General features: G+C 41.9%; 1 protein-coding gene across 1 annotated transcript in view; it reads right to left on the reverse strand.

Moving 5' to 3' along the window:
* Positions 1 to 26,794, reverse strand: part of Fam184b (family with sequence similarity 184 member B) — a 102,368-nt gene that overhangs the window by 52,035 nt on the left and 23,539 nt on the right. Inside the window, exons 2-5 of the mRNA XM_040747055.1 lie at positions 9,362 to 10,120; positions 8,395 to 8,530; positions 7,213 to 7,340; positions 6,371 to 6,574 (exon numbers count right to left, since the gene is read on the reverse strand). Coding sequence (XP_040602989.1) covers positions 6,371 to 6,574; positions 7,213 to 7,340; positions 8,395 to 8,530; positions 9,362 to 10,120 — 1,227 coding nt within the window. The remainder of the gene's footprint in view (positions 1 to 6,370; positions 6,575 to 7,212; positions 7,341 to 8,394; positions 8,531 to 9,361; positions 10,121 to 26,794) is intronic.

Consider the following 26,794-nt stretch of genomic DNA (forward strand, 5'->3'; position numbering starts at 1 on the left):
GCCGGGCTTTTCAAATATGGCTTAATTTATGGAGAAAATCTCTAAATACTTAGAGTAAAAGGCCATCCATGGCTCTCAGCTGGCCTTTAGCTAGATTGCACCATTTATTCATCAAACAAATATTTGCTGAGCTGTATGTACCACATGCTGGGAACTATTTTCAGAACTGGAGTAAAACGAAAAAGCTTAAATTCCAGGGATTTATTTGGAATGTAGGCAATAGGACTCAGTGAAAAGAAATGGCTCAGTGGTTAAGAACACTTGAAGAGGACCAGTGTTCTAGTCCTAGCACCCACATGGTGGCTCACAGCCATCTGTAACTCCAATCCCAGGGGATCTGACACCCTTTGCTGGCCTCTACACTTTCTGTCACATACAGACACACACTTAAAATGAATAAAATAAAAACAAAACAAAAGCAAGGCCAAAGTAAGACAACTAGAAGAAGTTCCAACACAAATCCCACTCACTCTAGCCTTTCCTGTAAATAAGACAGTACACGATCTGAATGGAAATTCTATGCTGGTTGTGGACTTTTCTGGTCTAACTGAGAGTGGATGAGCATACTAAACATGGCTGATGTTTACCGAGTGATTATTACCATTTGTGCACACTGTTCATAGATGAGTTCTTCTTAGGTTCTACTACTAAAGCTTATTATGTAAAAAGAGGAAATAAAGCTTAGAGATGTGCAAAGACTCGTGCAAGTGAGATGTCAAGGTTTAAACCAGGAAAACATGGATTGGCTGTATGTCTTTGCTGAATTCTCATGGGAAATGTGGATCTTAATTCAGCCACATGCTTGCCTGGGAAGTTTTCCCACCTCTGCTACAGAGAAGACGAGAGAGTACCTGAGCCTGCCAACAGCCGGGTAGGGAAACTGTCCAAACTAGAGCGTTTTACAGGGGAGGCACAAAGAGCACTGGAATCTGTTGTCAGAGGTTTGTGTACCTGGGGCAACTCTGGGTGTCAGATGAGCCCTGTCATTTATTCATGTGTCCAACAGAATGACTGTCGGTGGTCATGACAGAGGAGCACATTCAGCAATAGAGCTTAAAGAGTTCAGTTCATTGAATGGCAGAGTTAAACCCTGGAGGGGCAAAGCCTGGGTGGGGCAGGGAGGATTGTCTCCAGAATGTCCCTTGCTTCTGTGTGCTTCCTTCTGTTAGCTGATGCCGTGTTCCTGCTGTATTACTAGATGAAGGGACCCCACTGTATCTAGTATAGTGTGATTGTTTCTTGGGGAAATCCTACTCCTCACCGAGCAATTTATTTGCAGATCATAATGAAAATAATTTTTATAAGAGCAAGGATACTTAGTTGAATCAATGGTTTAACTGGGCTTTCTGAGTTAATCTAAAAGATACAGGTGGTTAAAACAGTCAAGAAGATTAGAGAAATGGTTTAGGTTATTCTGCAATTGCTCCAATCATAGATACAAAAAAAAGGCAAAAGTAGGCTATACAGATGCTCTGGAGCCATCAGAGTAGGACAGAATTCACATACTTCTGTGTTATACATGAAGGGTAGAGAGAAGTCATTTGATTTCCAGGTTTCTGATTTGAACATCCAAAAACATGTGCTACTGATCACCTGGATAGCATCTTCACATCCTCTGTGGGGCCAAGCCTAGACCAGGAAGTGGTCCTGGGGTTAGCCCTTAGCACTGTTCCTAGCATCATTCATTTTCAAAAAGTCTAAATGAGCTTGTAATTAGATTGTTTGAACTAGGTGACGTGGCAACTTGGTAGGTGGTTTCTCTTCAGTTAAACTGTGCTATCTTCTTCAGGACTTCCGGTTTGGGAGTGTTTGCTTCCTAAAGACAATATATAAATTACCCTTTGCTATTAAATACATTTAAATAAACTAAGGAGCCATCCAACCAGTCAACAAAAAAGGAAGTATTTTTAATTTCACCAATTAGCTTCTCATCCACAGATGCTTTTATTGAATAAAATTCAGTTTACCATGCTTACTGATGTGGAAACAGAGTCTGCCAAGACATACTCACACTATAATAGCCAGTGAAAACACTCTGTGTGATGGCTTTTGGCATAAAGGAAGGGCTGTTTTTAATTTTATAAAGCACAACTTTCCTGTACACATAATCAATCACAGTTTCAGCTGGTGCCTTGACAGATGGACCCAGAGTGAGAAATAAAATCCCCTACTGGTGGAAATAACTAACATCAGCAGTAATATTTAGCATTAATAACCTTCCTCAAAGATGCAGGGTAATGTGGGCTACTGTGAAAACAGTTCTGAGTCAGCTGGAGAACAGAGGGCAGAAAGAGACATGCCCAGCTCAGTTGAAGTGACCTTGGGGATTTCAACAGAAGCATTCATATTCCTCCTTCACAAGGTCAAGAATATGGAGTAAAGAGAATGTTTTCAAATATATGAGTTGATGTACCCTAAGAAGAGGATTCTATGCACTGAGGATTTATCCAATTCAGTGTGCTCTCCTGAGATCCATCCCCACAGAACTCTTATAAACCCAGCAGCAGGATTTTACACGGAGGAAACCCTGTAGCTAACAGGAGCAGGACACAAGCATCACTGAGTCTTTTTTCTGTCTCTCTGTCTGCAATGTCCACGATTACTGGCAGTTTGAGGAAAGAAACAACTGGGAGCTGTGATCCATGCCTGAAATCTTAGGAAGCCAAGGCAGGAGTTTGAGACCAGCCAGACTGGGCTACATGGCAAAACCTCTTCCACCACCATAGACAAAGGGGGAGAAGGCAGGCATGAACAAAGAGAAAGACATGCAAAGGAGCCACTGTGTCCGGAGTCTGTTTTCTGTTGCTAATAACACAGTACCAAAAGCTGAGTAAGTTATAAAGACAAGAGGTCTGCTTTGATCCATGATAAAGGGGTCAAATTTGTTGATCACAAATTCAAGGTCTGCCTTGGCTACAGAGTGAATTCAAAACCAGCCTGGCAACAAAATTAGATGTTATTTTTAAATACAGAATAATAATAACTAGGTATTTAACTCAGTGGTAGAGTATGTGCTGAGCTCTAGGCTTCATTCCTAGTACAACATACACATCTATGTGCACACACAATGATATATATGTACATATGTGTATATATGAATCTATACATATGTACTATATGTACAACACAGAAGTAGGTGAATTCTGTTCTATTCTGGTGACCCCAGAATATCTGCATGCATATATAAGATAGAGAGACAGCTCAGTGGTTCAGAGCATGTATTGTTCTTAAAGAGAACCAGAATTTAGTTCCCAGAACCCTCATTGGGTGGTTATAACTTTATAACCACCTATAACTCTAGACTATCTAAAATCAGTAGGCCAGGCATAGTGACATACACTTTTAATTACAGCACTTGAGAGGCAGAGGAGAGTAGGTCTCTGTGAGTTTAAGACTAGCCTTGTATACATCAAAAACGCCAGGCCAACTAGGATGACATAGTATGAAGCTGTCTCAAAAATTTTATCTTAATGCAAAAGTAATATATGATTAGATTTATAATGTGTAAAATAGAATATATGACAACAAACATACATAGGGCAGGAAAAAAGAAATGGAAAGTATTACAATATAGTTCTCATATGTGAGGAGATATAATATTATTTGAAGAAGACTGACAAATTTTTTTTGGTTTTTCGAGACAGAGTTTCTCTGTATTATTTTGGTGATGAATTCTTTTTTTAAATGTATTTATTTTTATTTATGTGCATCTGTGTTTTGCCTGAATTTACATCTGTGTCAGGGTGTCAGATATTGGAATTATGGACAGTTGTTAGCTGCCATGGGGTGCTGGGGATTAAACCTGGGTCCTCCTGAACAGCAGTCAGTTCCCTTAACCACTGAGCTATCTCTCCAGCCCCTGACTGGTAAATTTTTAATGCATATTATTAATCTTTGAGTAAACATTAGTTTTCCATCTGCAAAAGAGAGGCATAAGAAGTCAAAAGTGGGGGTAAAAATGAAATACCCCAAAAATTCAATGCATCAAAAATAAACAGTAAAAGTGGAGACAGTTAACAAATACGACAGGAAGGTAAAAGTGTCAGGTTAGTAGGCTTAAGCAGAGATAGCCAAACTGCACTTATAAGCAAAACACAACTATATCACTTAAGTTGTTCTGTGGATTTGGGACATTATCACCCATTTGGTAGCTGCCAAGTGGAATCTCCTGAACCTCCAGAAACCTATCTATTACTGTATACTAAATTCCTTTTCCTGATGAACTGTCCAATGGATCTGAGTCCCAGGAGGACTCTTAAGTATACAAATGCAATGGGAAATGCAGACATGTTGAGCAGATCTTGGGAGAGCTCAGTAAATCTGCTTACACCCCATCCCAAATAAGTACTGTGTGCAAATGTTAATTATAGGACATGCACTAAGTTCCATCTGCCAAGATGGTATGCTGATGTTCTCTAGTCCTGTGACCAGGAGAGATAGGCAGTCTTCCAGGCCAATCCAGCCCACGGCCCTCCATTTGCTCCTTTATGTCAGGGTAGTACCCACACTAAAGTCTTAAATAAAGCAAATCTAATGCTACAGGGACAACTTGTGTCTATTTATAGCTCACAAAACCCTGGATTGAAGGCCTCTTCAAGGCTTTGTGTTTCCCTCATTTGCTGCCTCATTTACACTTCCAAATTCAAATATGAACAAAAAGGAAAGCAGTGACAGGAGCTAAACACAGCTTATTTCTATGTGATTTATTTCCCAAATGGACTTGTGACCTGATCACGACTGAGAGTCAGATTTGTCCATCATGTTACCAGGGCAACCTGCAGCTTGAGCAAGTGGCTGTCCCTCCTGCTAATGGGGTCCCAGAATAGAGTGTTAGTCTGTTTGTCAGAAGATTGGACATGTACAGTTCACAGAAGCTCATGGAAGAAAAATGCTTTCAAATGACTGTCTTCTCCATGTGACAGTGGGGAGTCATAGACTTTGGTGACAGGTTGTTGGGTTTGAATAGAAGCTCTCTCTCTCTCAAAAGATTTATTTGTTTGTTTATTATGTATACAGTGTTCTGCCTGCGTGTATGCCTGCATGACAGAAGAGGACATCGCATCTCATTATAGACAGTTGTGAGCCACTATATGGTTACTGGAAATTGAACTCAGGACCTCTGGAACAGCAGCCAGTGCTCTTAGCCACTGAGCCATCTCCCCAACCTGAATTGAAACTGTTGTACCCACTATCTGTCTAACTAACATCTCTGGACTTGGTTTCTTACTCTCTAGCATCAGAAAGACTCAAGGTGTTTGTGAACACTTAATATAAATTATAAAGGTACTTAATATTTTTATCTCACATGCTACCACATGATAATTAATAGATGCTGTCTGTTAAACTGTTGCTGCAGAAGGTTCATATGTAACACCATATTTAAATGTGAATAACAAACACTGTCTTTAGAGAGGTTAAGGCCCACACCACAGTCAGAGAGCTTGTGGAGAGTGAAAGCGTAGGCCCACGAATAGGGTGGGTGTTTCATGTGCCATATTTACTTATTGAATACATATTTATTGAATACTTACTGTTTTTAGCACTGTATAACACTGTCCCGCAGATATATCTGATTATCTTTCAGTGAACACTCAACACTGGTACCTCTCAAACCACAAAGACGCTTATCTCAATCAAGTGATGTCTTCTCCCATGCTAATAATAATATTGATTTACATGTCCCCTTTTTTGAGGCAGGGTCTCCATGTATAGCCCAGTTTGGCCTTGAACTCATGATCCTTCTGCCTTAGTTTCCCTACAGTCCTCATATATGTGACACACTTTTTCTAGCTAATAGGACAAAGGAGGGTCCCCCATATTGTGTGTGGACAATGTCCTGTCTCTGTGGGAGGTACGGTCAGCACAGCCACTGAGTTAGGGCACTAGTAGACGCTTTATTTCCTCGTATGGATTCTGTCCCTCAACCCTCACAGTACTCAGAGAGGTTCTTTTACGATCTTAATAAGAAACTTGGGGAAAGAAGAATTTCAGAGAATAGGTGGATGGGGTAGCTAAATAACTTCCTGTGGGCACCAGAGTTGGAATTCTTCTCAGTTAGTGGAGTTTTTCTGGTTTTGTTGTGTAAGCAGAATTGAATTTCCCTAAGTTAAATGTCACATGACACAATCCTTCTCTGTGTCAGCAACTCCAGAAGCTAGAGTGCTCCACATCAGGTGTCTCCCATTACCGCCCCCTAGTGACCTTCTGCCCCCTACGAGCAGTGACTGTTTTCTTTACCTGTCATCAGAGAACCTGCCTAGATGTGCACATAGTAGGAGCACAATAAAAGTTTGGGTAAGGAAAGAGGAAAGGGGAGTGGGAAGGGTGGGGGAAAGGGACAACCCTAGAACAATCTGCAAGCACAGTTCACCTTCAGCTTCTTTCTGTCCACTTCCACAGAAGAGCGCACCGACTTCATTTCCACGGTGTGTTTCTTCACCAGCTCTTCAAGGCGCTTCCCCAGCTGCTCTCGGAGCTGCTGCTTCTCCTCCTCAGTCTGATGTCTGACTTTACGAAGATCTTCTTCATATTTCTGCTTCATTCGTTCTAGCTCACCACTTGCTTCTTTCTCAATCTGTGATTAATGGAAATACAACTTTGTAAGACTGCCGGAGAGAGACAAGGTCCATGTCTCTTTCCTACATTTATATACTGATTTCATAGCAAGTATTAGATGGTGTGGAGCATTTTACAAGACTATATATTTGATATTTGTAAGAGATTTCACTGTGTATACCATTAGAAGAAAGCTCTCTAGAATGACATGGCTGTCACAGTATCAGATGTTTTGAGTGGAAATAGGATCTAAGCAATGCCTACTTTCTCTGGTAAATACAAACTTGGGAAAATTCTTCTATATTTTTGTTCTCCTAAGTTTGAATGGCATGGATATGGCAAGTAACTTGTCTGGAACTGGAAAGATGGCTCAGTGGTTAAGAGCATAGTTTGATTCCCACTATCCACATTATGTCTCACAATCATCAGTACCTCTGGTTCTAGGGGATCCAGTGCCCTTTTCTGGACTTTGCAGATATCAGGCAAAGCATCCATACACATCAAATCAATCAAATCAAATCAATGACGCCTCATCCATTCCTGAATAATGGGGCTTGAGGTTCCAAGTGGATCCACCATAGTTAGAGGGATGGCCTCTACCTGAAGCTCATGCCAGCTGTCTGTGACTTCTCCACCCCCAGTTTTGTCAGAAAATACCTGGGTTTCTGAGCCTCTTTTATTGCAGTGACACAACTTGGGAAAGCCTTGGACCTGCTGAGGATGAAGCTTGCAGGCTTCCAGGTCATTTGTTTTCCTCAGGACTTCACTTTCAGTCTTCACATCATCTGCAAGTGTAAGTTTACACATCAATAGAGATGTTCATATCCAAGGTCTTCTGAAGTTAGGTCTGCTACTCAACTGTCTTGCTTACCACTGCAGCCCTCAAGTGTGGTCAATGCAATGACTCTCATCCTCATTCAAAACAGTATCCTGAGCTTAAATAATTGCCACATTCTGTCCCCCTGAATAAAAATATTTTTTCTTGTTCTATGAACTAAAAAAGTTGATCATGTTTTCCAGTATATGTATATTCATCAGAGTTTAAGAAGAAGCAATAGGTATAACTATAACTTCTTCCTTCCTTTTTTTTCTTTCTCTGTTTCCTGTGCCCTTGCTAAATATTACTGTTTTAAACCCTTGACATCCTTCTGTTTCCAACATAAACCTAGGGATTTTTCTCTTTTTCCCAGATACCTTGGTCCTCTGCTCCCTGGGCAACACCCCTATCCCAAAGCATGCAAGGGCTGCAATGGAACCATGTCTCAAGTTTCCCAAAGGCAGAGTCCATGTTTCCTGCCTTTGCCATCAACACAGTCATAGCTCAAGCATTCAAGAGCTTTTAGTTGTGAGATCCTAGTTAAAGACACTTAGAGTTAGATGTCTTTAGGTCTAAACACTGGCTTTTATCACCAGACTTTTAGCTGACCTCCAGTCCTCTCTTGGCCTCACTTCATCATTTATAATATGGGAGAATGACAAACACTTGTCTCACAAAATCATTGGGAAGACCCAATAAAGGAACTGTACAAATTACTGCTAAAAATGCAAGGCCCACCTCAGTCATGAAGAAGATGAAGCAAACAAGCGGCATCATGGAGAACACTGTGAGGGGAAGGAGCTCCTTTGCGTCAAAGCTTTTAGCTATCTGGCCTGTGCCACTCCAGGTGAGGAGCTGGTGACGCTGACTCTTCTGTGCCCAGCACAGTCTTGATTCATCCCCTTAGTAGGTCAGATTCAATGGTCCTGCTCCTGCTCCCTCAGTCTTGAGACAACCCCTGGTGCCAGACTAACCTGGTGGCTAATCCTCCATATTAAAGGAATCAATGTGGGGCACCTCACCAGCTTTCCCTGTCACAGGACACTCCTGTAGCATCAATCTGTCTTTGGCAATAGCCAACTTCTCGCCGAGTTTTCTTGCAGTGCTCTTCAACTCGGAATTCTCCCGCCGAGCCTCCCTCAGCTGCACATCGAGGTCCTAAACAGAGGGAAGCTCTTAGTTTTCTGGATGAAGAAGCCAAGTGCACAGAACAGCTGCTGGATCTGAAAGGTGGATGAGGTCGGCACAGCAGGGGTCATGAGGCTCTAGGATTAGCAGCCCTGAAGACTCCTCCGAAGAAGAAACTACGAATACCAGACACTGGGTTATATATGACAGATTCAGGGACTGGCAGCTGCAGAAACAGCAGCAAGCCTGTGTAGATTATTGCTAGAGGGTCTGTCAGCAAATCCTTACCCACCCTCCAATGGCAGTGTGGCCCTGGGAAAGTTATTTAACCCTTCTCCAGGGAGAAGAAAAATATGTAGAAAAAAATACTTGGGGAGTAATAGAAATGCTAGCCATAGCTTTGAGAGATGGCTTTCTGTGCTTCTGCGGGACTTGTAAAACTGACTTGTCAATGGGTCTGCTCTCTTTGAACAAAAATGTCCTCAGGATTTTAGGAGAGTCAAGTTTTCTATAGAATGAACACACAAAATTAAAATAATTAATTAGACTAGCCAGAATTGAAAAATTTACAGTGTGGCCACATGGGCCAGGCATTAACAACCCCCATTATCTTCTCATCTGTAAACTGTAAGGCTTTGTGCTCTTTGAGGCGTGGGATAGTCTAGCTCACTGTGCATCCTCTGATCATAAACCTAGACCTAGTGCAAAGTAAGTATTTAATAAATATTTGCTGACTGTGGGAGAATTGATACCAACAATAATACTGGTCTTGGTGGGAGGGGAGTGCTTGGCACAGTGCCCGGCTAGTGGTGGGTGTTCAGCTCTGCCTGTTATGGCCTGCCGAGGAAGAAAAGACTTTACCTGGATCCTTTCTTTCAGCTTCTGGGCATACTTCTTCAGGTCACTTATCTTGCGCCCTCTGTGTTCCAGGTCCCCTTCCAGCTTCCTGACCTGAGCCTGCAGGGCAGACTCCTGGACCTGGAAGTTCTTTCGAAGGCCTGACTCTTTCTCCTGCCACTGCCACAGGGCCTCGCTGACTGACTGCTGCATGGCCTGCCGGATGGCCTCATTTTCGCGCTCATAGGTGGCCTGTAGCTCCTCTGCTTTGCGGGCATAATCCTGGCTCAGCTGCTGGTTTTCTGCTCGCAATCGCTCCACTTCCAGCAGGACCTGGTGCATCTCCGGTCGCTGGCCAGACTCTGCTGTGGCATCGGGGCTCTCCTGGGATAGCTGGCCCCACTGCGGGCCCTCGTGGCTAGTCAGCAGTTGGAGCCTCTTCTCATAATCAGCCTTGAGCTCCAGCATCTCCTTGGAAAGTATTAGGACCCGTTCGGCATGCTCGGCCTCCACCCGCAGCTCTCTTTCTTTGGTTTCTAACTTACAGGAGGCTGACTCAGCCAGGGCCTCCTGTGTCAGCCTCTTCTGCAGCTCCAAGGCACTCTCAAGGGTCTGGATGCGCTTGAGAAGGGTCTCTGCATCTTCACTGGTGTAGCCCTGTTCCTGCAGGAGCCTGGTCCTGGTTTCAGCCACTGTGTCCTGGAGCTCCTCCTGGTGGGCTTCTCGTAGTGACTCAGCACTGGCCTCTGCCTCATCCTGGCGGGTATTCAGGGCATAAATCACCTGCAGGACAACCGACAGGGTAATCAGGTGATACATGTGAGGGTAATGTGACCAGGGATGCTTCACCTGGACACTGAGATCCATTCACACTTGCACTGCCAGAGAGAAGGATTTTCAGAGTGGCAAAGACTTGGCAATTTGGAATTGTTCCCAGGAGAAGCCAGGAGGAGAACCTTGCAGTGTGACCAGCAGGTAGTGGGACCAAGATCAAGGAGTGACAAGCACAAATATTTGGGAGGGCATTTTTGGTGGAACTGTCTAAGAAATCCCCCGAGTACAGAAGGAATCCAGGGAAGAGTTTTAAAGGGAAGAAATGATGTGATTTCATTTGTTAGAAAAACAATGCTTTGGGATGCAAAAATCCAATAAAATCTTAGAGAATTGAACCCAGAAATATACCTAATAGACACAGGAGAAGCATTTGAGAAAACCTAACATCTTTCTTTCTTTTTTGACACAGGGTTTCTCTATGTAGTCCTGACTGTACTGGAACTTGAGCTGTAGATCAGAGCAGCTTTGAACTCAGAGATCGGTCTGCTTCTGCCTCCTGAGTGCTGGGATTAAAGGCATGTATCACCATGACTGGAAAACCCAGTATCTTTCTATGGTTAAAAAAGACAATTTTGTTTTATACAGCAAACTATTACTAGACAGAGAAAATCTACAAAAACCCATGGTTAATAATCATAATCAGCCAGGTAGTGGTGGCTCAAGCCTTTAATCCCAGCACTGGGAGGCAGAAGCAAGTGGGTCTCTGTGAATTCAAGGCTAGTCTAGTCTAGTCTAGTCTATAGAGCTAGTTCCAAGACAGCCAGGGCTACCTAAGAAACCCTATCTCAAAAAAAATAATCATACTCAATAAGAAAGACTGAATATTTTCTTCAGAAGGTCAGGAACAAGGCAAGGATCACCTGTCCACTCTACTTCTAAAACACAAGCAAGGCAAGAGATGCTTAACATGTCAAGTGGAGAATGGTATGAAAGGGGTTTAGAATCCAGTGTAAACCCAGGAATTGAGAATGATGCCCAGGGAGTTGATCTGGAAAACAGGTAAATATTTACTGAAATTTTAAAAATCTGTAGAAAGAAAGATCTCTGTGAGTTTGAGGCCAACCTGGTCTACAGAGTAAATTCCAGGCTATCCAGGGCTACATAGTGAGACTCTGCTTCAAAAACAAACAAACAAACAAACAAACAAACAAAAAACCCCAAACCCTGAAGGTAGTCTGAGTATGGTGAAGAAAACCGGGAATTGTGTTTGACAGTATTTAATACACCTCTAGATATAACTTGTGAAGAAGACACCAAGGAAAGATCTTAGAGTTGGAAGTCTGAGCTAGAGACGAAGAGCTACAGAATGAAAAGAGTTTCCCAGGTGCGGCTGTTTGCTATAAAGAAGTCTAGAATATATCTGTGTGTAAGTTGAGAAATGACTGACAGGGAACCCAAAAGTGAGGTTCCAGGAAAAAAAGTAGTAGATCAAATTCCCTGAAAAGGGTTTCTCACAGAGATGGGTCTTCCACAAGAGACAGAAGGAAGGGACATTTTCATTTCAGGAAATCCTCATGATAACCCCACAAAGTTGGTACTTTTTCTTTTTATTCTACCATTGAAAATTGAGTTTCAGAGAAGTTACACAACTTTTAGAAAGCTTAAAAAATATAATCAGGAACATGTACACTCACTGCCCAGGACTGCAGTCTGTTTCACTGATTCTTTTATTCTTTTATTTATTTATGGATTTTCTGCATACCTGGGAAGAGTTAGGTTCCATACTGGGCACTGGAAATATACATAATTGAATTTACAACCTTAGAAATAATACTCATCGGACTGTGGAAATGATTCAGCTGGTAAAATGCTTGCCATGAGGACTTAAATTGGCTCCCTAATACCCACATAAAAACTGGGTATTGTAGCATGCCTGTAATCCCAGCATGGAAGAAAAAAAATTGCAGGATCCCTGGGTCTTGCTGCATAGTGTAGCTTAATTAAGGAGCTCCAGGTTCAATGACAGACACTATCCTAAAAAATAGGTATATAAATTAATGGTTGAGTCAGGCCTGGTAGCATACAGCATTCAGAAGTCAGTGGCAAGCAGATCTGTTTGAATTCAGGACACTCTGATCTACAAAAGCTTCAGGACAGCCAGAGTTACATTGTGAGACAGGCCTTGCTTCAACAAAACAAAACAAAACAAAACAAAACAAAACAAAAACAGGTAGAAAGAGATTGAGGATGTCACCTGATATTGACCTCTAACCTCTGAATATACTGATGCACATAGTGCCCACACACAGAATATATATAAATTCAAGTATAGATATTTATTTGAAGTGTTGTGTGTGTGTGTGTGTGTGTGTGTGTGTGTGTGTGTGTGTTTCAATACATACTGACAATTGCTATGAGAGGACTACAAGTTACTATAGAAACAGAGACAGGACTCTGATAGGAAACACCTTTCAGAAAAAATTGAGCCTTTCTGTCTCTTCAGTCTTGAGGTGATCAGTCCCCTTTTGCTGTCAATTTCTGAATGCACAAAAACAATTTCCTTTCTCTGTGTTGATCCACAGCACTTTACATGAAGAGGAGGGCAGAGGAGGGCAGGATAGGCTCCTAACAAGTGTCCATAATGAAATTGTTAACAGATCATCAATAATGAACACCCTACCCTCCCTCCTCTCACAGAGAACAATTGCTGCTAGGAACAGATGTCAAAAGAGACAGCATTTCCTAGTCACATGCACTGAAGTAGGACCATCTGAGTAGAACTGAGTGAACGGGATGATGAGTTTCATCTTAGGGCCAAATGGTGTTAAGATTACCAAAGGTGTATGTCCTTCCTAGTCTTCCTGCTGGCATTTACAAACATAAAACTCAGAATTTACAGGATAAATTTAAAATGAAAAGCATCTGATACCCAATGACAAAGAAAGTTTGCCTATCCACTGGGAGCACTGGACATTACCTACACATGAACTATGGCATTGAGCCTCTGACCTCCTGGTCTTGTCTAGTATGACATTTGATAGTTCCTCTGCTATGACAGAGGTTGTAAATACCACCCCAAGTTTGGTGACTCACTGAAGGACCACAATCTCAGCACATATTCACACACATGGCTGTAATGTATTGCAGCAAATCAGCTAAGGAACAGGTGTCTGGGAGTAAAGCTGAGGGCAAGCTTCCAAGAGTTCTTTCTGACCGGAGCTAAGTCACTCAGTGAGACGATGTGGCGATATATGTAAAATAATCTGCGAGGGAAGCTCTGATCAAGGACAACAATAGATGTGCCAAGGTGGATGGGGAAAGAACGACAGGCAATTGAGGAATGCTGAATTCGGGAAATATTCTTCCCCAGGGGAGAACACACCAATTGAGTAGATTATATTTAGGAGTACATAGATACATATATACGTGTAGCAGCAATTAATGAAAAAAGAGGGCATGCATTTGAAAGAGGCTAAGGATAGATATGTGGGAGGGTTTAGACTCTAGTAGAGGAAGGAAGGAAGGGAAGGGAGGATGATGTAATTGTAATCTCAAAAGTAAAAGAAAAATATGTGGAAACCAAGCTTTTTACTGCTCAGGAAAACAATCTCTACTTGACATGCAGCAGAGTTATAAACTCAAAGAAGGAAAGCAGATATTCAATAAAAATGACATTTTGGAAATAGTGAGAACAGTTCAAACTAGTTCTATGATAAAAATGTTCCATCACCCCTTTTCCACAAGAGGAGATACCTTTTTCATTTCTTCCTAAGGATCTTGTATTAATTATAAAGATTTAATTTTTCTAAGGTCATTTTCTGAGAATTCACTAGTGGCATTTATAAGCTGGAAAGTAAATTCTATTTACTAGTAGAAATGGAAAAAATAAAGTAAAATTCACTTAATGATGATTTATCAGATAAATGTGAATAATTTCCATAGAAACAACTTCATAACCCTGATATTAACCTACACACATATGATACTTGGTTTTTGACAAAGAAGCTAAAATTATACAATGGAAAAAATCAGGCATCTTCAACAAATGGTGCTGGCATAACTGGATGCTGGCATGTAGAAGACTGTGGATAGATCCATGTGTATTGCCATGCACAAAACTTAAATCCAAATGGATTAAAAACCTCAACATAAATCCAGTCACACTGAACCTGTTAGAAGAGAAAGTGGGAGGTACCCTTGAACAAATTGGTACAGGAGATTGCTTCCAGAACATAACATCAGTAGCACAGACAGTGAGGTCGACAATTAATTCATGGGACCTCCTGAAACTGAGAAGCTTCTGTAAGGCAAAGGACACCGTCAATGAGACAAAAAGGCTGCCCACAGAATGGGAAAAGATATTCATTAACCCCACATCCAACAGAGGGTTGATCTACAAAATCTACAAAGAACTCAAGAAGCAAGTCTCCAAAGCACCAAAGGATCCAATTAAAAAGTGGGTTACAGAACTACATAGAGAATTCTCAATAGAGGAGTCTAAAATGAGCACTTAAGAAGTGCTCAACATCCCTAGCAATCAGGGAAATGAAAATCAAAACAATTCTGAGATACCATCTTACTCCTGTCAGAATGGCTAAAATCAAAAACTCTAATGACAGTTTATTCTGGAGAAGATGTGGAGAAAGGGGAACACTCCTCCACTGCTGGTGGGAGTGCGGACTCATACAGTCACTTTGGAAATCAGTATGGAGATTCCTCAGCAAAATGGGAATCAGTCTACCACAAGACCCAGCAATTCCACTCTTAGGCATATACTCAAAAGATGCACATTCATACAATAAGGACATCTGTTCCACTATGTTTATAGCAGCATTATTTGTAATAGCCAGAACCTAGAAGCAACCTAGATGCCCCTCAACTGAAGAGTGGATAGAGAAATTGTGGTACAATTACACAATGGCGTATTACTCAGCAGAAAAAAACAATGGGATCTTGAAATTCGCAGGTAAATGGATAGCGCTGGAAGAAACCATCCTGAGTGAGGTAACCCAGTCACAAAAAGACAAAAATGGTATGTACTCACTCATATATGGATTTTAGACATGGATCAGGATAGTGCCAGTCTGCACTTCCACTGACAGAGAGTCTGGGAAACAAGAAAGAACCTAAAATATATGCATGGTACCCAAGAGAAAAGGAATGAGGCAAGATCCTTTGAACAGATGGGGAAACAGCGAGGGGTGGGGGGGGAGTGGGAGCTGGGAAGAAGAGAGGGGGAGAAGAGGAAGAGAGAGTAGGTCATGGGGGAACAGGAAGGTTGAGTGGGGGGTAGGATAGGTGGAAGAGGGAATCATAGGTTAGAAGACACATCAGGCACCAGTGTGACCTCTAGTGATCTAAAGGGATGACACCAATTGGCAAGCTAAGCAATAGTGGAGAGACCACCTCGAATGCCCATTCCTGATAATGAACTTGATGTCTATAACCATCCTGGAGCCTTCATCCAGTGACTGATGGAAGCAGAGGCAAACACCGATAGTTAACACTAACTGAACCCAAGGAACCCAGTGACAGAGAGAGAGGAGCAATGAGCAAATTGGCAAAGAATGGGCTGGCGAAACCAGCAGAGACAGCTGATCTGAACAAGGGGGAGAGCTCTTGGACCCCAGACCAACAGCTGGGAGGCCATCATGGGACTGATCCAGACCCCCCCAATGTGAGAGTCAATGAAGAGACCTGGGCAACCTATGGGGTCCTGAGCTATGGATCAGTGTTTATCCCTGGAATACAAACAGACATCATGTGTCCATAACACAGAGAGGGATGCTCTCTCAGCCTGGACTCTTAGCGGAGTGCCTGGACCCTCCTCTGTAAAACAAGCTATTTAAAATTAAAATAATAAAAAATCAGAATGCAATTGGAAATATATAAAATATGAGTTGAAACATAACATGTAATATAAAACACAGCATACATAATTAACATTCTTGGTTATGAGTCCTGTCTGTGGGTGTGTATATGAGTAATCTTATAGGTGGGACAAAGAGAGGGTAGGAAAGATTGAGTATGAGCATCCTTGGAAAGCCAGGAGCTATCTAGACAGGTCTCAACACAACACAGTAGTTTGGAATAAAGCCCTTATGGGTCTAGGCAATTCCTCCTCATTTCCCATCTTTCAATCTCAGAACTCAAGTCACACATATTTCCCTTTTTTAGAAAACTTCCTTGGAATTCCAAACAATCTCATGAGATGTGCATACTTTATTTGTTAGTAATTCCCAGTTTATTTGGCCATGCTATTTGAATTGCCACCTAACTGCTACTCATGTTGCTTCCCAATATATCAATTTAGAGATCCAACGTGTGTCTGAATCTAATTGTTCACTTGGCCTTCACAAACAGCTCTTTCAGCAGCATTTCCCATCTCACTTCGGGGCAACTCTTTTCTTTCACCTTTTTAGGCTACAAAACCAGAGATGACCAATAAGCACATGAAAATACACCTAATATCTGTAATAATTAGGGAATTATAAACCAAAATACAATGTTATGGCATTTCATAGCCATTAGTATAGATATCATAAAAAAGAAAAAATGATGGTGAGGATATGAAAAAATGAAGCCTTCTATACACTGTTGGAAGGAGTGTGAAATGGAAAGATCCAGAGTTATTGGGGCACTAGAACAGGGAGCACAACAAGATACAACACTGGACAGGTAGGTAGGGGTCATTGGTGGTTTGATGAGAATGATCCCCGTAGGCCCACATGTTTGGATGCTTGGTCCTGAGTTAGTGGAACTGTCCTAGAAGGATTAGGAGGTGTGATGTTGTTGAAAGAGGTGTGGCCTTGTTGAAGGAGGTGTATCATTAGAGGGAGAGTTTTGAGATTTCAAAACCCCAAGTCAGGCCCAATTTCCCTTTCTCTGCCTGCAACTTGTGGATCAAATGTGAGTTCTTAGCAGTTACTGTTGCAGTGTCACGGCTGCCTACCTGCCATGATACTCTCTGCCTTAATGTTCATGAACTAACCCTTATTAGCTGTAAGCCAGTCCCCAACTAAATGTTTCCTTTATAAGTAGACTTGGTCATGGTGTCACCTCATGGCAATAGAGCAATTACTAGGAGAGGGGCCAACATCCACCTAAAGAAACTTAGTCTTTATTCTGTTTATATAGCAAATAGTGAACATAAGGACTCCCAAGGCCTTGCCCTCAGAGATCTATGAAAGACACACGAGTGTATAGTTTGATGATCTGTGCTATGTATTTCATGCAGAACGTTTTTCTTACAAGACTCTTGGGAACTGTAAAGACAAAATTGGTCTACTTCTTAGGTTTTTGGAAACAGTGATCCAGCTGTGTGCAGTCTAGAATCTATGTAGGCAGAAGAGGAGTTCCAGGATAGGAAAGTTAGATTTGTTCAGGGTTAAAGAATGAGATATGAGTTCAAAAGTTGCCAACAAAAAAAATAACAGGGCCAGTGACTTTCAAACATGATGTGGAGGAGAGGGGAGTATCCTGAGCATCTGCTGTCCTGATGAGTGAGAAGATGACTATGTGACCCCAGCTTGAAAGCACAGGACAAAGGATCACAGAAAAGGACATTCTATTTCTTGTCACCAAACCCTTGACTCATAACACCATACAAAGACAGAAGCCTGAATTTTCTGAGCACCACATGAGGAACAAGAACTACCTGATTTTCCAGAAAGAACCCTGAATTTAGATGATGATCTGCTCAGAAAGGTGAAGGTCATGGACTTGCTGTCCCTTCCTTTGTGAAAACAGGTTGGAACAGGTCCTAGACAAGGCTGGGCTCCTTCAAGCAAATGAGCTTAGAATAAATTTCTAGATGGATCCAAGATACTAATTAAAATCTCACTGTTACCCACCAGAGCGCTGTTGCTAGGTGCCTGATACATGTCATTGAACTGTGAGATATAAGCTTCTCAGTAATTGAAACTCAACTGCTTCCCAAACCAATTTAGAATGAGACTCAGTTGAAAAGTTGTGGACCTGTTTTCACAAAGGAAGGAACAGCAAGTCCATGACCTTTGCTTTTCTCAGCAAGACTCTTAATTAGAGCCACTGCAATACCCATACCTGGAAACAGCCTTCCTTCCTTTCATGGACTTTCATAAGCTGAAAAGACCTAAGACCTGGAAAGAGACCATTTTTGTGCACCTCAAATATCAAATGACTTGTTTAGAGCTTTCCTTTGGCTGTACAAACTGATCAATCAATATGCACATGTGTAAATGATAGTTCTATTACGAATAAACAGAAAGGTTAGCACCATAAAGCAATCCAAGCAGTGACATAAGAACCTATAACCACAAACACAGAAACAGAATTATGTGGACCAAGGAGATGGTTAGGCAGTCGAAAGTGTTAGCTGTGCAAGCCTGGTGACCCAAGCTTGATCTGAAACCCATGTAATAAGTCTGAGATGGTGGCATACATCTGTGATTCCAGCATTCCTTTAAGAAGTGGGGTGAAAAGACAAGAGAACTGTTTGAAAGCTCCAGGGCCAGCCTGCCTAGAATAAATAGTACAGCAGTAGAAATGGGAGACCTTGCCTCAACAAGTTGGAAGGTGAGAACTGACTCCTGAAAGTTGTCCTCTGAGCCTCCATGTGAAACATGGCATGTATGTATTTGGAAGCATGAACAAACATGCAAATAAGTAAATACATTTATAAAAACAATAAAAATATTCACATAAGCACAAAAGTATACATAGCAGCTCTTCAAGTTCAGTTAGCTGCATTACTTTATATATCCAAAATTTAAAGGCAGGCTTTGTGTTTTGAATGAGAATGACTCACATAAGTTCATGTCTGAATAATTGGTCTTTAGTTGTGGAACTTGTTGGGAAGGATTAGGAGGTATGGCCTTGTTGGAGGAGGTGTGTTATTAGTGGATGAACTTTGAGGTTTCAAAAGACTCATGCCATTCCCACTGTGCTCTCTTGTTGTCAGAAATTTCTGTCCCACCTAGTCCTACAGCTGCCTAGTCTGCAGCCGTTTAGTCCCAAATAAATACACAGAGGCTTATATTAATTATAAACTGTTTGCCTAATGGCCCAGGCTCCCTATTGGCTAGCTCTCTATTAATTATTAACCCATTTCTATTAATCTATGTATCTCCACATAGTCTTGACTTACCAGTGATGCCCAAGTCTGTTGCTTCCTCAGCAGCTACATGGCATCTTCCTGGTGATCCACTCTCTGAGTTCCACATCCCAGCTTTTTCCTAGTCTGATAGCCACACCTATACTTCCTGCCTGGCTATATCCTATCTGTCCATTGGCTGAAACAGCTTTATTCACTAACCAATAAGAGAAACGTATATTCACAGCATACAGAAGGACATCCCCTATCACTCTGCCTTTTGTTGTAGATTGAGATGTGTGTTCTCAGCTTCTGCAGCTGCACCACTCCTGCCTGCCTGCTGCCATGATCCCCACCACAGTGGAGATAGACTCCATCACTCTTGAATCATAAGCCTCAAACAACCACTCCCTTCTATAAGATGCCTTGGTCATAGTGTTTTATCACAATAGAAAAGTAACTGATATACAGGCTTAGCTTGCATACTTAAACAGGTATGCATATCCACTTTTCCAGTTATATAACTGATACAACAAAGAGTGCTAACATTGATTTTCACAGCATTTTTTTCAGTTACAAGTAGCTTAATGGCAAACTTCACAGTCTGATAAATATAAATATTTTTAATGCTCATCCGAAATTATTTTCTCTACCAGTCTATGGGGCAATTGCTCTAAACATTTTATAACTGTTTACTGTATCTTTTGCAAAACCATCAGATAGACAGTAAGTTTCAAACTATATACCTTTGTTCAAACAAAGCTCAAAAATGCACTTGTGACTTGTAGGCTACCATTCCAAATTGTTTTCCCAGTCATGCTCTATTCTTGTGCTCTGGTCACATTTGGCCAAGAGTTAAGTGCTCATTCAGAATTTCAATGTGTGGGTAACAGCAGATGCTGTTCATTTAAACTGTACCCCAGAAACTAAGGGGCCTCTATGGGTTAAGTTCATGGCCAGGTCATCTATTGACTGCCAGGAACTTCTGTAGGAACGTAGTTTTTGCCAGCCCACTATGATGAGGACTTAAAAAACAACTAAAAACCAACTACTACAAGAATAGATTGAGTTAAAAGGTTTAAATATATATATAACTGATGCTAACAGTGTAGTACAGTTTACAATTCTAAATGCATGCTTTCATTCATATCAACTACAACAACAAAAGGGTCAAGTAGATAACAAAACTTGACTAGGTATCTTTGGATGTTATCACCTAATCTGTCTTCTCCTGTTTTGTTCTTGTACATTCCTGTTTCACCATGATAGATGTACTTCAAATATAATCAGGAGGAAAATGTCCCTTTTTAAAGGTGAGGCCATACATTTTGTATCACTTAACCTCCGAGTATATGTGCCTGAGAAACAAGTCCTGGGAAGAGAAACAAATAAGACAAGGAAGGGTCAAGTTTTCAGGCCTGCCCTGCAAGATTTGGCTTCAGTGTGCTTTCTGCCTAGCTGCTGAGAAACAAAAGTGGTCTGTTTGGATTTGAGCAGTCTAATTACTGTAAACGTGTTTTCTTTTGCATTAAGGCCCTTGGTTCCTCAAAGAAGGGATTAAGTGAGTCTTGCTGAGACATAATGAGGCATGAAAATGCTCCTTAACCACAGGCTACAGATAAATAATGGAGCCCATGTTGACTATAGCTACCTTGTGCTTTCAGAAATGAGCTCCTGAACTCAACCTCATGTAGACCTCTCCAGGGAAGGAATAAAGCAGTGTTAATAAGGGAATTTGGCTTTTGTAAAGGGAAGGGCAACCTGCTCTTGACATTGCCTAGAAATTTCTGCAATTATTCCTCCAAGAAGCCCTACCTGTGACCATTTCACTTTACCTTTCTTTTATTCCTTGTCTATTTAGAGTGCTCTTTCTAAGGCAAGGGGCTAACTACATTCTCATTTAGCATTCTCTGAAGACCCTTCATCAACCACAATTGAACACAGAACACTGTAGATAGGAGACCTATCAAATGCAGAACCTGCTGGCTTTGATGCTGGGGTCACAGCTTAATCTTCCCTGTGTCCAAATGTCATAAACTAGCAGGCAGTAGGTCCTCAGTGGGAGGTACTAGTAAGGACTGCTTGCTATTAATCAATGTTGTTTCTTCACCTAGCAGACCACAATTATTCAGGCATATGGTCCTGAATTCAGATGGTGGGTGATCAATGAATGAGGTGTGAAAATGAATTTGAATGATATAGAGTTGAAATAATCAACTGTGAAGAGGTTTTGTTTGCCTATGTCTAGTATATTTTATGAAAAGAGGGGCTTTCCATTTTTTTAAGGCTTCTTCATCACATTCTTCCCATTGGTATTCTTTTCATAATCTGGAAGCAAATCTATAAATGAGAACTGTGGAAAGCAAGAATCCATTCTTATTTCAACAGTTTTGTTTCTGCCATTTGCTCCCTCTTGTTTCAGGTGTACTGGCTCCTGAGGGAATGCCAACGTGAAATGTCATGGGTACAGGAAGCGTCATGTTTAATCATTTTGATGATGACGTACCATGAGAATAAATGTAAGGGCAGCAGGTCTCCTTAGGACACAGACTCTGCACAGCAAGAAACTCCTCCTAGACTCACAGATGCCCAGAGAATCCCAGATTGCTCACAGTGAGCTTCCTAAGTCTGGGGTGCTCATCAAATCATTTTTACAAGATTTGAAGAGATCATGGTGATAAGGCAGTGATAATGATCTGATAACAGTGCTAATAATTATACTATCAATTAACAGTCCTTTAGGGTTCTCAAGACATCGTGCTAACATATTCATCTATTTTCTTTGATCTGATCCTCATAAGAACCCCAGGAGGTAAGTCTCATCATTATACCAATTTTATAGACAGACAAATTGAGGACCAGAGAAACTGGTAATGTGCCTGAAGTTATAGGGCTGGAATACAGCCAAACCAAGATTCCATTCTGTTCTGACTCGAGTGCCTGGTTTCTAATCACTGTTAAAGAAAACAGGAGTCCCACTTAAGCAGCAAAGAATCCTCATTCTGTGGTCTGTATAGTATTGAGTCAAAGTCGTTCCTAATCCTAAAATTGGCAGAGTTCAGTCTAAGATAATCTAAAATGATTCTGTTATCTGTATTAGTTAAGCAAGGTGCAAATTTATTTTCTTTCTCAGAACAGTCCAAACAGTAGTGGCCATGGTAATGAATAGATTTAAAGCTCTGGTGTGTGAACACCATGCTCTGCTGCATTTCACCAACCCTTAAGTTGCAGCTTCTGTTGCAGAGCCTAAGGTCACTCCTGTGGCTGTCATCATCTTAAGAGGAGGAAACAGAGGCAGTCCTGAGTAAGTGGCTGATGCTTAGGTTGGGAGTGATGGGAGGCACACACTTCTTTGCTCTCTTCCCTCTTACTTGTTCTCAGTTTTGTGTTCACATTCAGCCACACAGAGGCCAGAAAGCACCATCTCTAGCCAGGATTTCATGTGTCCAGCAGAAGGTAAAGACGGTTCCGCTGCTGAGAGGGAAAAGGAGAGACTGTAAAACTGTTACTTTGGCCGGGCGGTGGTGGCGCACACCTTTAATCCCAGCACTCTGGAGGCAGAGGCAGGCGGATCTCTGTGAGTTCGAGGCCGGGCTGGACCGACAGCCTCCAAAACAATACAGAGAAACCCTGTCTCCAAAAACCAAAAACCAAAAAAAACCAAAAAAAAAAACCAAAAAAAAAACCCCAAAAAACCAAAAACTGTTTCTTTGTGGGAACACCTCACAGAGCTAAACTTAGAATGAGCCTCTTACCAAGTCTGTGCTAGCTCTGTTGTGTACCAATAAGGAAGCTGAGGCTGAAAGAGGCCAGGTAATTTTGCCAACATCCTTCCTCTTGTAAGGGAAGAATTTTAGTATAATGTTTCTTCTCTAAATTGAGTCTTCATATTAAGTTGGAAAGAAAATCATGAAACTCATCAATTGTGCCAGATAGACACAGTGGACTTTAATAAAAATGATACATGTGTCAAACATTGCTCAGATGTTACAACGAGGTTCAAAGGGAGCTGATACATACTCAAAAGAGCAAGAAATATGTTCCTAGAAGATATCACCATGATCATCATTCTCATTGCATAGATGAGGTGATTTTTGCCCACCAGTCACTGGTTTCCACTTAGTTATGCAGTCTATTTGGACTAGGCTTTCATTTCTTTCCTCTCAGGGTTCCTTCTATTGGCCTTCAAAGACTCTCATCAGAAGGATAAGGATATTAGTTTGGGGGTCTACAGAACTTTAAGAACCCCATGACATCTCCTGGGGCATTATCTATTAAATTAGTATTCTGTGGACTAGCTCACAGGCAGAAACCAGACAGTTCCAGCTCAACAACCACTCCTCAAAGTCCTTCTTGTGAAGCACCAACACTAGGCATGGAGGAATGCAAAGACAAGGAACCTATGGCCTCTGTATCCAGGAGTTCACACAGATAGTTAACACAATTAGCCAGGAAGTCATGTAAAATGGCAGAGCAGGTGGATCTGGAGTGGCAGCTACTTTATTTTCCCAGAAAACATAGTCCTCCACATACAATCAGGACACAACAGACCACAAGCCCTGGCTTATAGAGGTTAGCTGATTTTCCAAGCTGGGTCCATGAGAGAACTGTACCCTTTAGCACAGGACTGGCTCTTTTCCTTTTGTTTGTTTGGTTCTATTCCTAGATGTTAGTTTCTGTTTTATTTTATTATATTTTATTACTCCTTCAAAGCCTGTCTGTTTCCTAATAAAAGACAGAAAGGGGGTAGGTAGATCTGGAGGGGAGGGAAGTGAGAAGGAACTGGGAGCAGTAGAGAGAGGAGAAACTATAATCAAGATATATTATGTGGAATTGCTGGGTCTTGTGGTAGATTGATTCCCATTTTCCTGAGGAATCTCCATACTGATTTCCAAAGTGGCTGTACTAGTTGGCACTCCCACCAGCAGTGGAGGAGTGTTCCCCTCTCTCCACATCCTCTCCAGCATAAATTGTCTTTGGTATTTTTGATTTTAGCCATTCTGACAGGAGTGACATGGTATCTCAGAGTTGTTTTGTTTTGCATTTCTCTGATGGATAAGGATGCTGAGCACTTTCTCAAGTGTCTCTCAGCCATTTTAGACTCCTCTATTGAGAATTCTCTATGTAGTTCTGTAGCCCACTTTTTAATTGGATCCTTTGGTGCTTTGGAGACTTGTTTCTTGAGTTCTTTGTAGATTTTGGAGATCAGCCCTCTGTCAGATGTGGGGTTAGTGAATATCTTTTCCCATTCTGTGGACTGCCTTTTTTGTCTTGTTGACTGTGTTCTTTACAGAAGCTTCTTAGTTTCTAGAGGTCCCATTTGTTAATTGTCGATCTCAGTGTCTGTGCTATTGGTGTTATATTCAGGAAGCAGTCTCCTGTACCAATTCATTGAAGAGTATCTCCCACTTTCTCTTCTAAGAGTTTCAGTGTGGTTGGATTTATGTTGAGGTCTAAAAGATGCAAATTCATACAACAAGAACATCTGTTCCACTATGTTCATAGCATCATTATTTGTAATAGCCAGAACCTAGCTACCTAGCAACCTAGATGCCCCTCAACTGAAGAGTGGATAGAGAAATTGTGGTACACTTACACAGTGGAGTACTACTCAGCAGAAAAACACAATGGAATCTTGAAATTCGCAGGTAAATGGATGGCACTAGAAGAAACCATCCTGAGTGAGGTAACCCAGTCACAAAAAGACAAACATGGTATGTACTCAGTCATATATGGATTTTAGACATGGATTAGGATAGTGCCAGTCTGCACTTCCACTGACAGAGAATCTGGGAAACAAGAAAGAACCTAAGAGAGATATGCATGGTACCCCAGAGAAGAGGAATGAGGCAAGATCTCCTGAACAGATTGGGAACACGGCGAGAGTGGGGGGGGGAGAGTGGGAGCTGGGAAGAAGAGAGGGGGAGAAGAGGAAGGGAGAGTAGGTCATGGGGGAACAGAAAGTTTAAGTGGGGGGTAGAATAGGGGGAGAACAGGATGAGAAATACCATAATAGAGGGAGTCATAGGTTAGAAGACAGACCAGGCACCAGTGTGACCTCTAGTGATCTAAAGGGATGACACCAACTGGCAAGCTAAGGAATAGTGGAGAGACCACCTTAAATGCCCATTCCTGATAATGAACTTGACGTCTACCCTATATGCCATCCTAGAACCTTCATCTAGTAACTGATGGAAGCAGAGGCAAGCACCCACAGTTAAACACTGAACTGAACCCATGGAACCCAGTGACAGAGAGAGAGAGAGGAGCAATGAGCAAATTGGCAAAGAATGGGCTGGCGAAACCAGCAGAGACAGCTGATCTGAACAAGGGGGAGAGCTCTTGGACCCCAGACCAACAGCTGGGAGGCCAGCATGGGACTGATCCAGACCCCCTGAGTGTGAGAGTCAGTGAGGAGGCCTGGGCAACCTATGGGGCCCTGGGCAGTCGATCAGTGTTTATCCCTGGCATAAAATGGACTTTGTGTGTCCATAACACAAATAGGGATGCTCTCTCAGCCTGGTCTCTTAGGGGAGTGCCTGGACCCTGACCTGAGTGAAATGACAGACTCTGGATATCCCCTATGTGGAAGGAAGTGGGAATAGGGTGGGAGGCTGGGGGTGTGTGGGAGGAAGGGAGGAAGAGGGAACTGGGATTGACATGTGAAGCAAGCTATTTAAAATTAAAGTAATAAAAAAGATATATTATGTGAGAAAAAATCTAATTTCAATAAAGTGAAAAAAGCTTCTTTATCTTTCTCCTTCCTCCTGTCTCCCATACCCTGCATGGTGACAGACACAGAGCAGATGCTTCAGAAGCACATGTGCTGAACAACAAACGAATGGGCTTCCACCAAGTGGTTCAGGCAATAGAAAAATCAGAAAATGAGTGGTAGGCATACATGTATAAAACATAAGTAGATGTTTGGGCTGTTGTTTACACTTCTTCCTTGAAATGAAATCTATCTTCTCATCTTGGGAATAGAGCTGCTGTCCGGCTGGCCTTTTTGTTTGGGTCTCAACAGACAGACAAGAAAGAGTGACAGCTGCTCCATGGGAGGCAGGATGAGTGAGTGGTTTTATGGTTGTCCTCACTTAATAGTTACAAATGATAACTGTCATCAAGAGCCAACCTCCATGTGCCCAGGTGCTCTGGGCACCCAGCCTTGCAGGGGAACTGTGTTCTGTGTCACCATTTGTCTCTTCAGTCCAGCAGTCTTTACTGTCAGCTCTGCATAGAGAGCAAACCGCTAAACTTCCCTGTCTCTTGCCCTGGATTCCCAGGGCTAGAGGAAATGCAGGCCTCACTATGTTTCTAAAATAGATCCACCGCCAATTTCTCTGTATGAAGAAAGATGGTAATACCCGTAGGTAATCTATAGCTCTCTTTGTGCACACATCTTCCTTTTGGTCAGTCCTTTAGCAAACATTTGAGGGCCCACTGTGCGGCAGGCACTCTTCTTGGTGTTGAGGAGACAGCATGCTTAAAATTAATCTGAGCCCTGGTATGGCTATGAAGCTGATACTCTGTGAGGAAATCAGAAAACAACTACTAAATACAAGTTAAGTAAGTAAAACAAGCAATTTACTAGACAGCAATCATTGCTAACA

The sequence above is a fragment of the Mesocricetus auratus genome, unplaced genomic scaffold (assembly GCF_017639785.1).
Source record: "Mesocricetus auratus isolate SY011 unplaced genomic scaffold, BCM_Maur_2.0 Super-Scaffold_100006, whole genome shotgun sequence".
In the NCBI taxonomy this organism is placed as follows: Eukaryota; Metazoa; Chordata; class Mammalia; order Rodentia; family Cricetidae; genus Mesocricetus; species Mesocricetus auratus.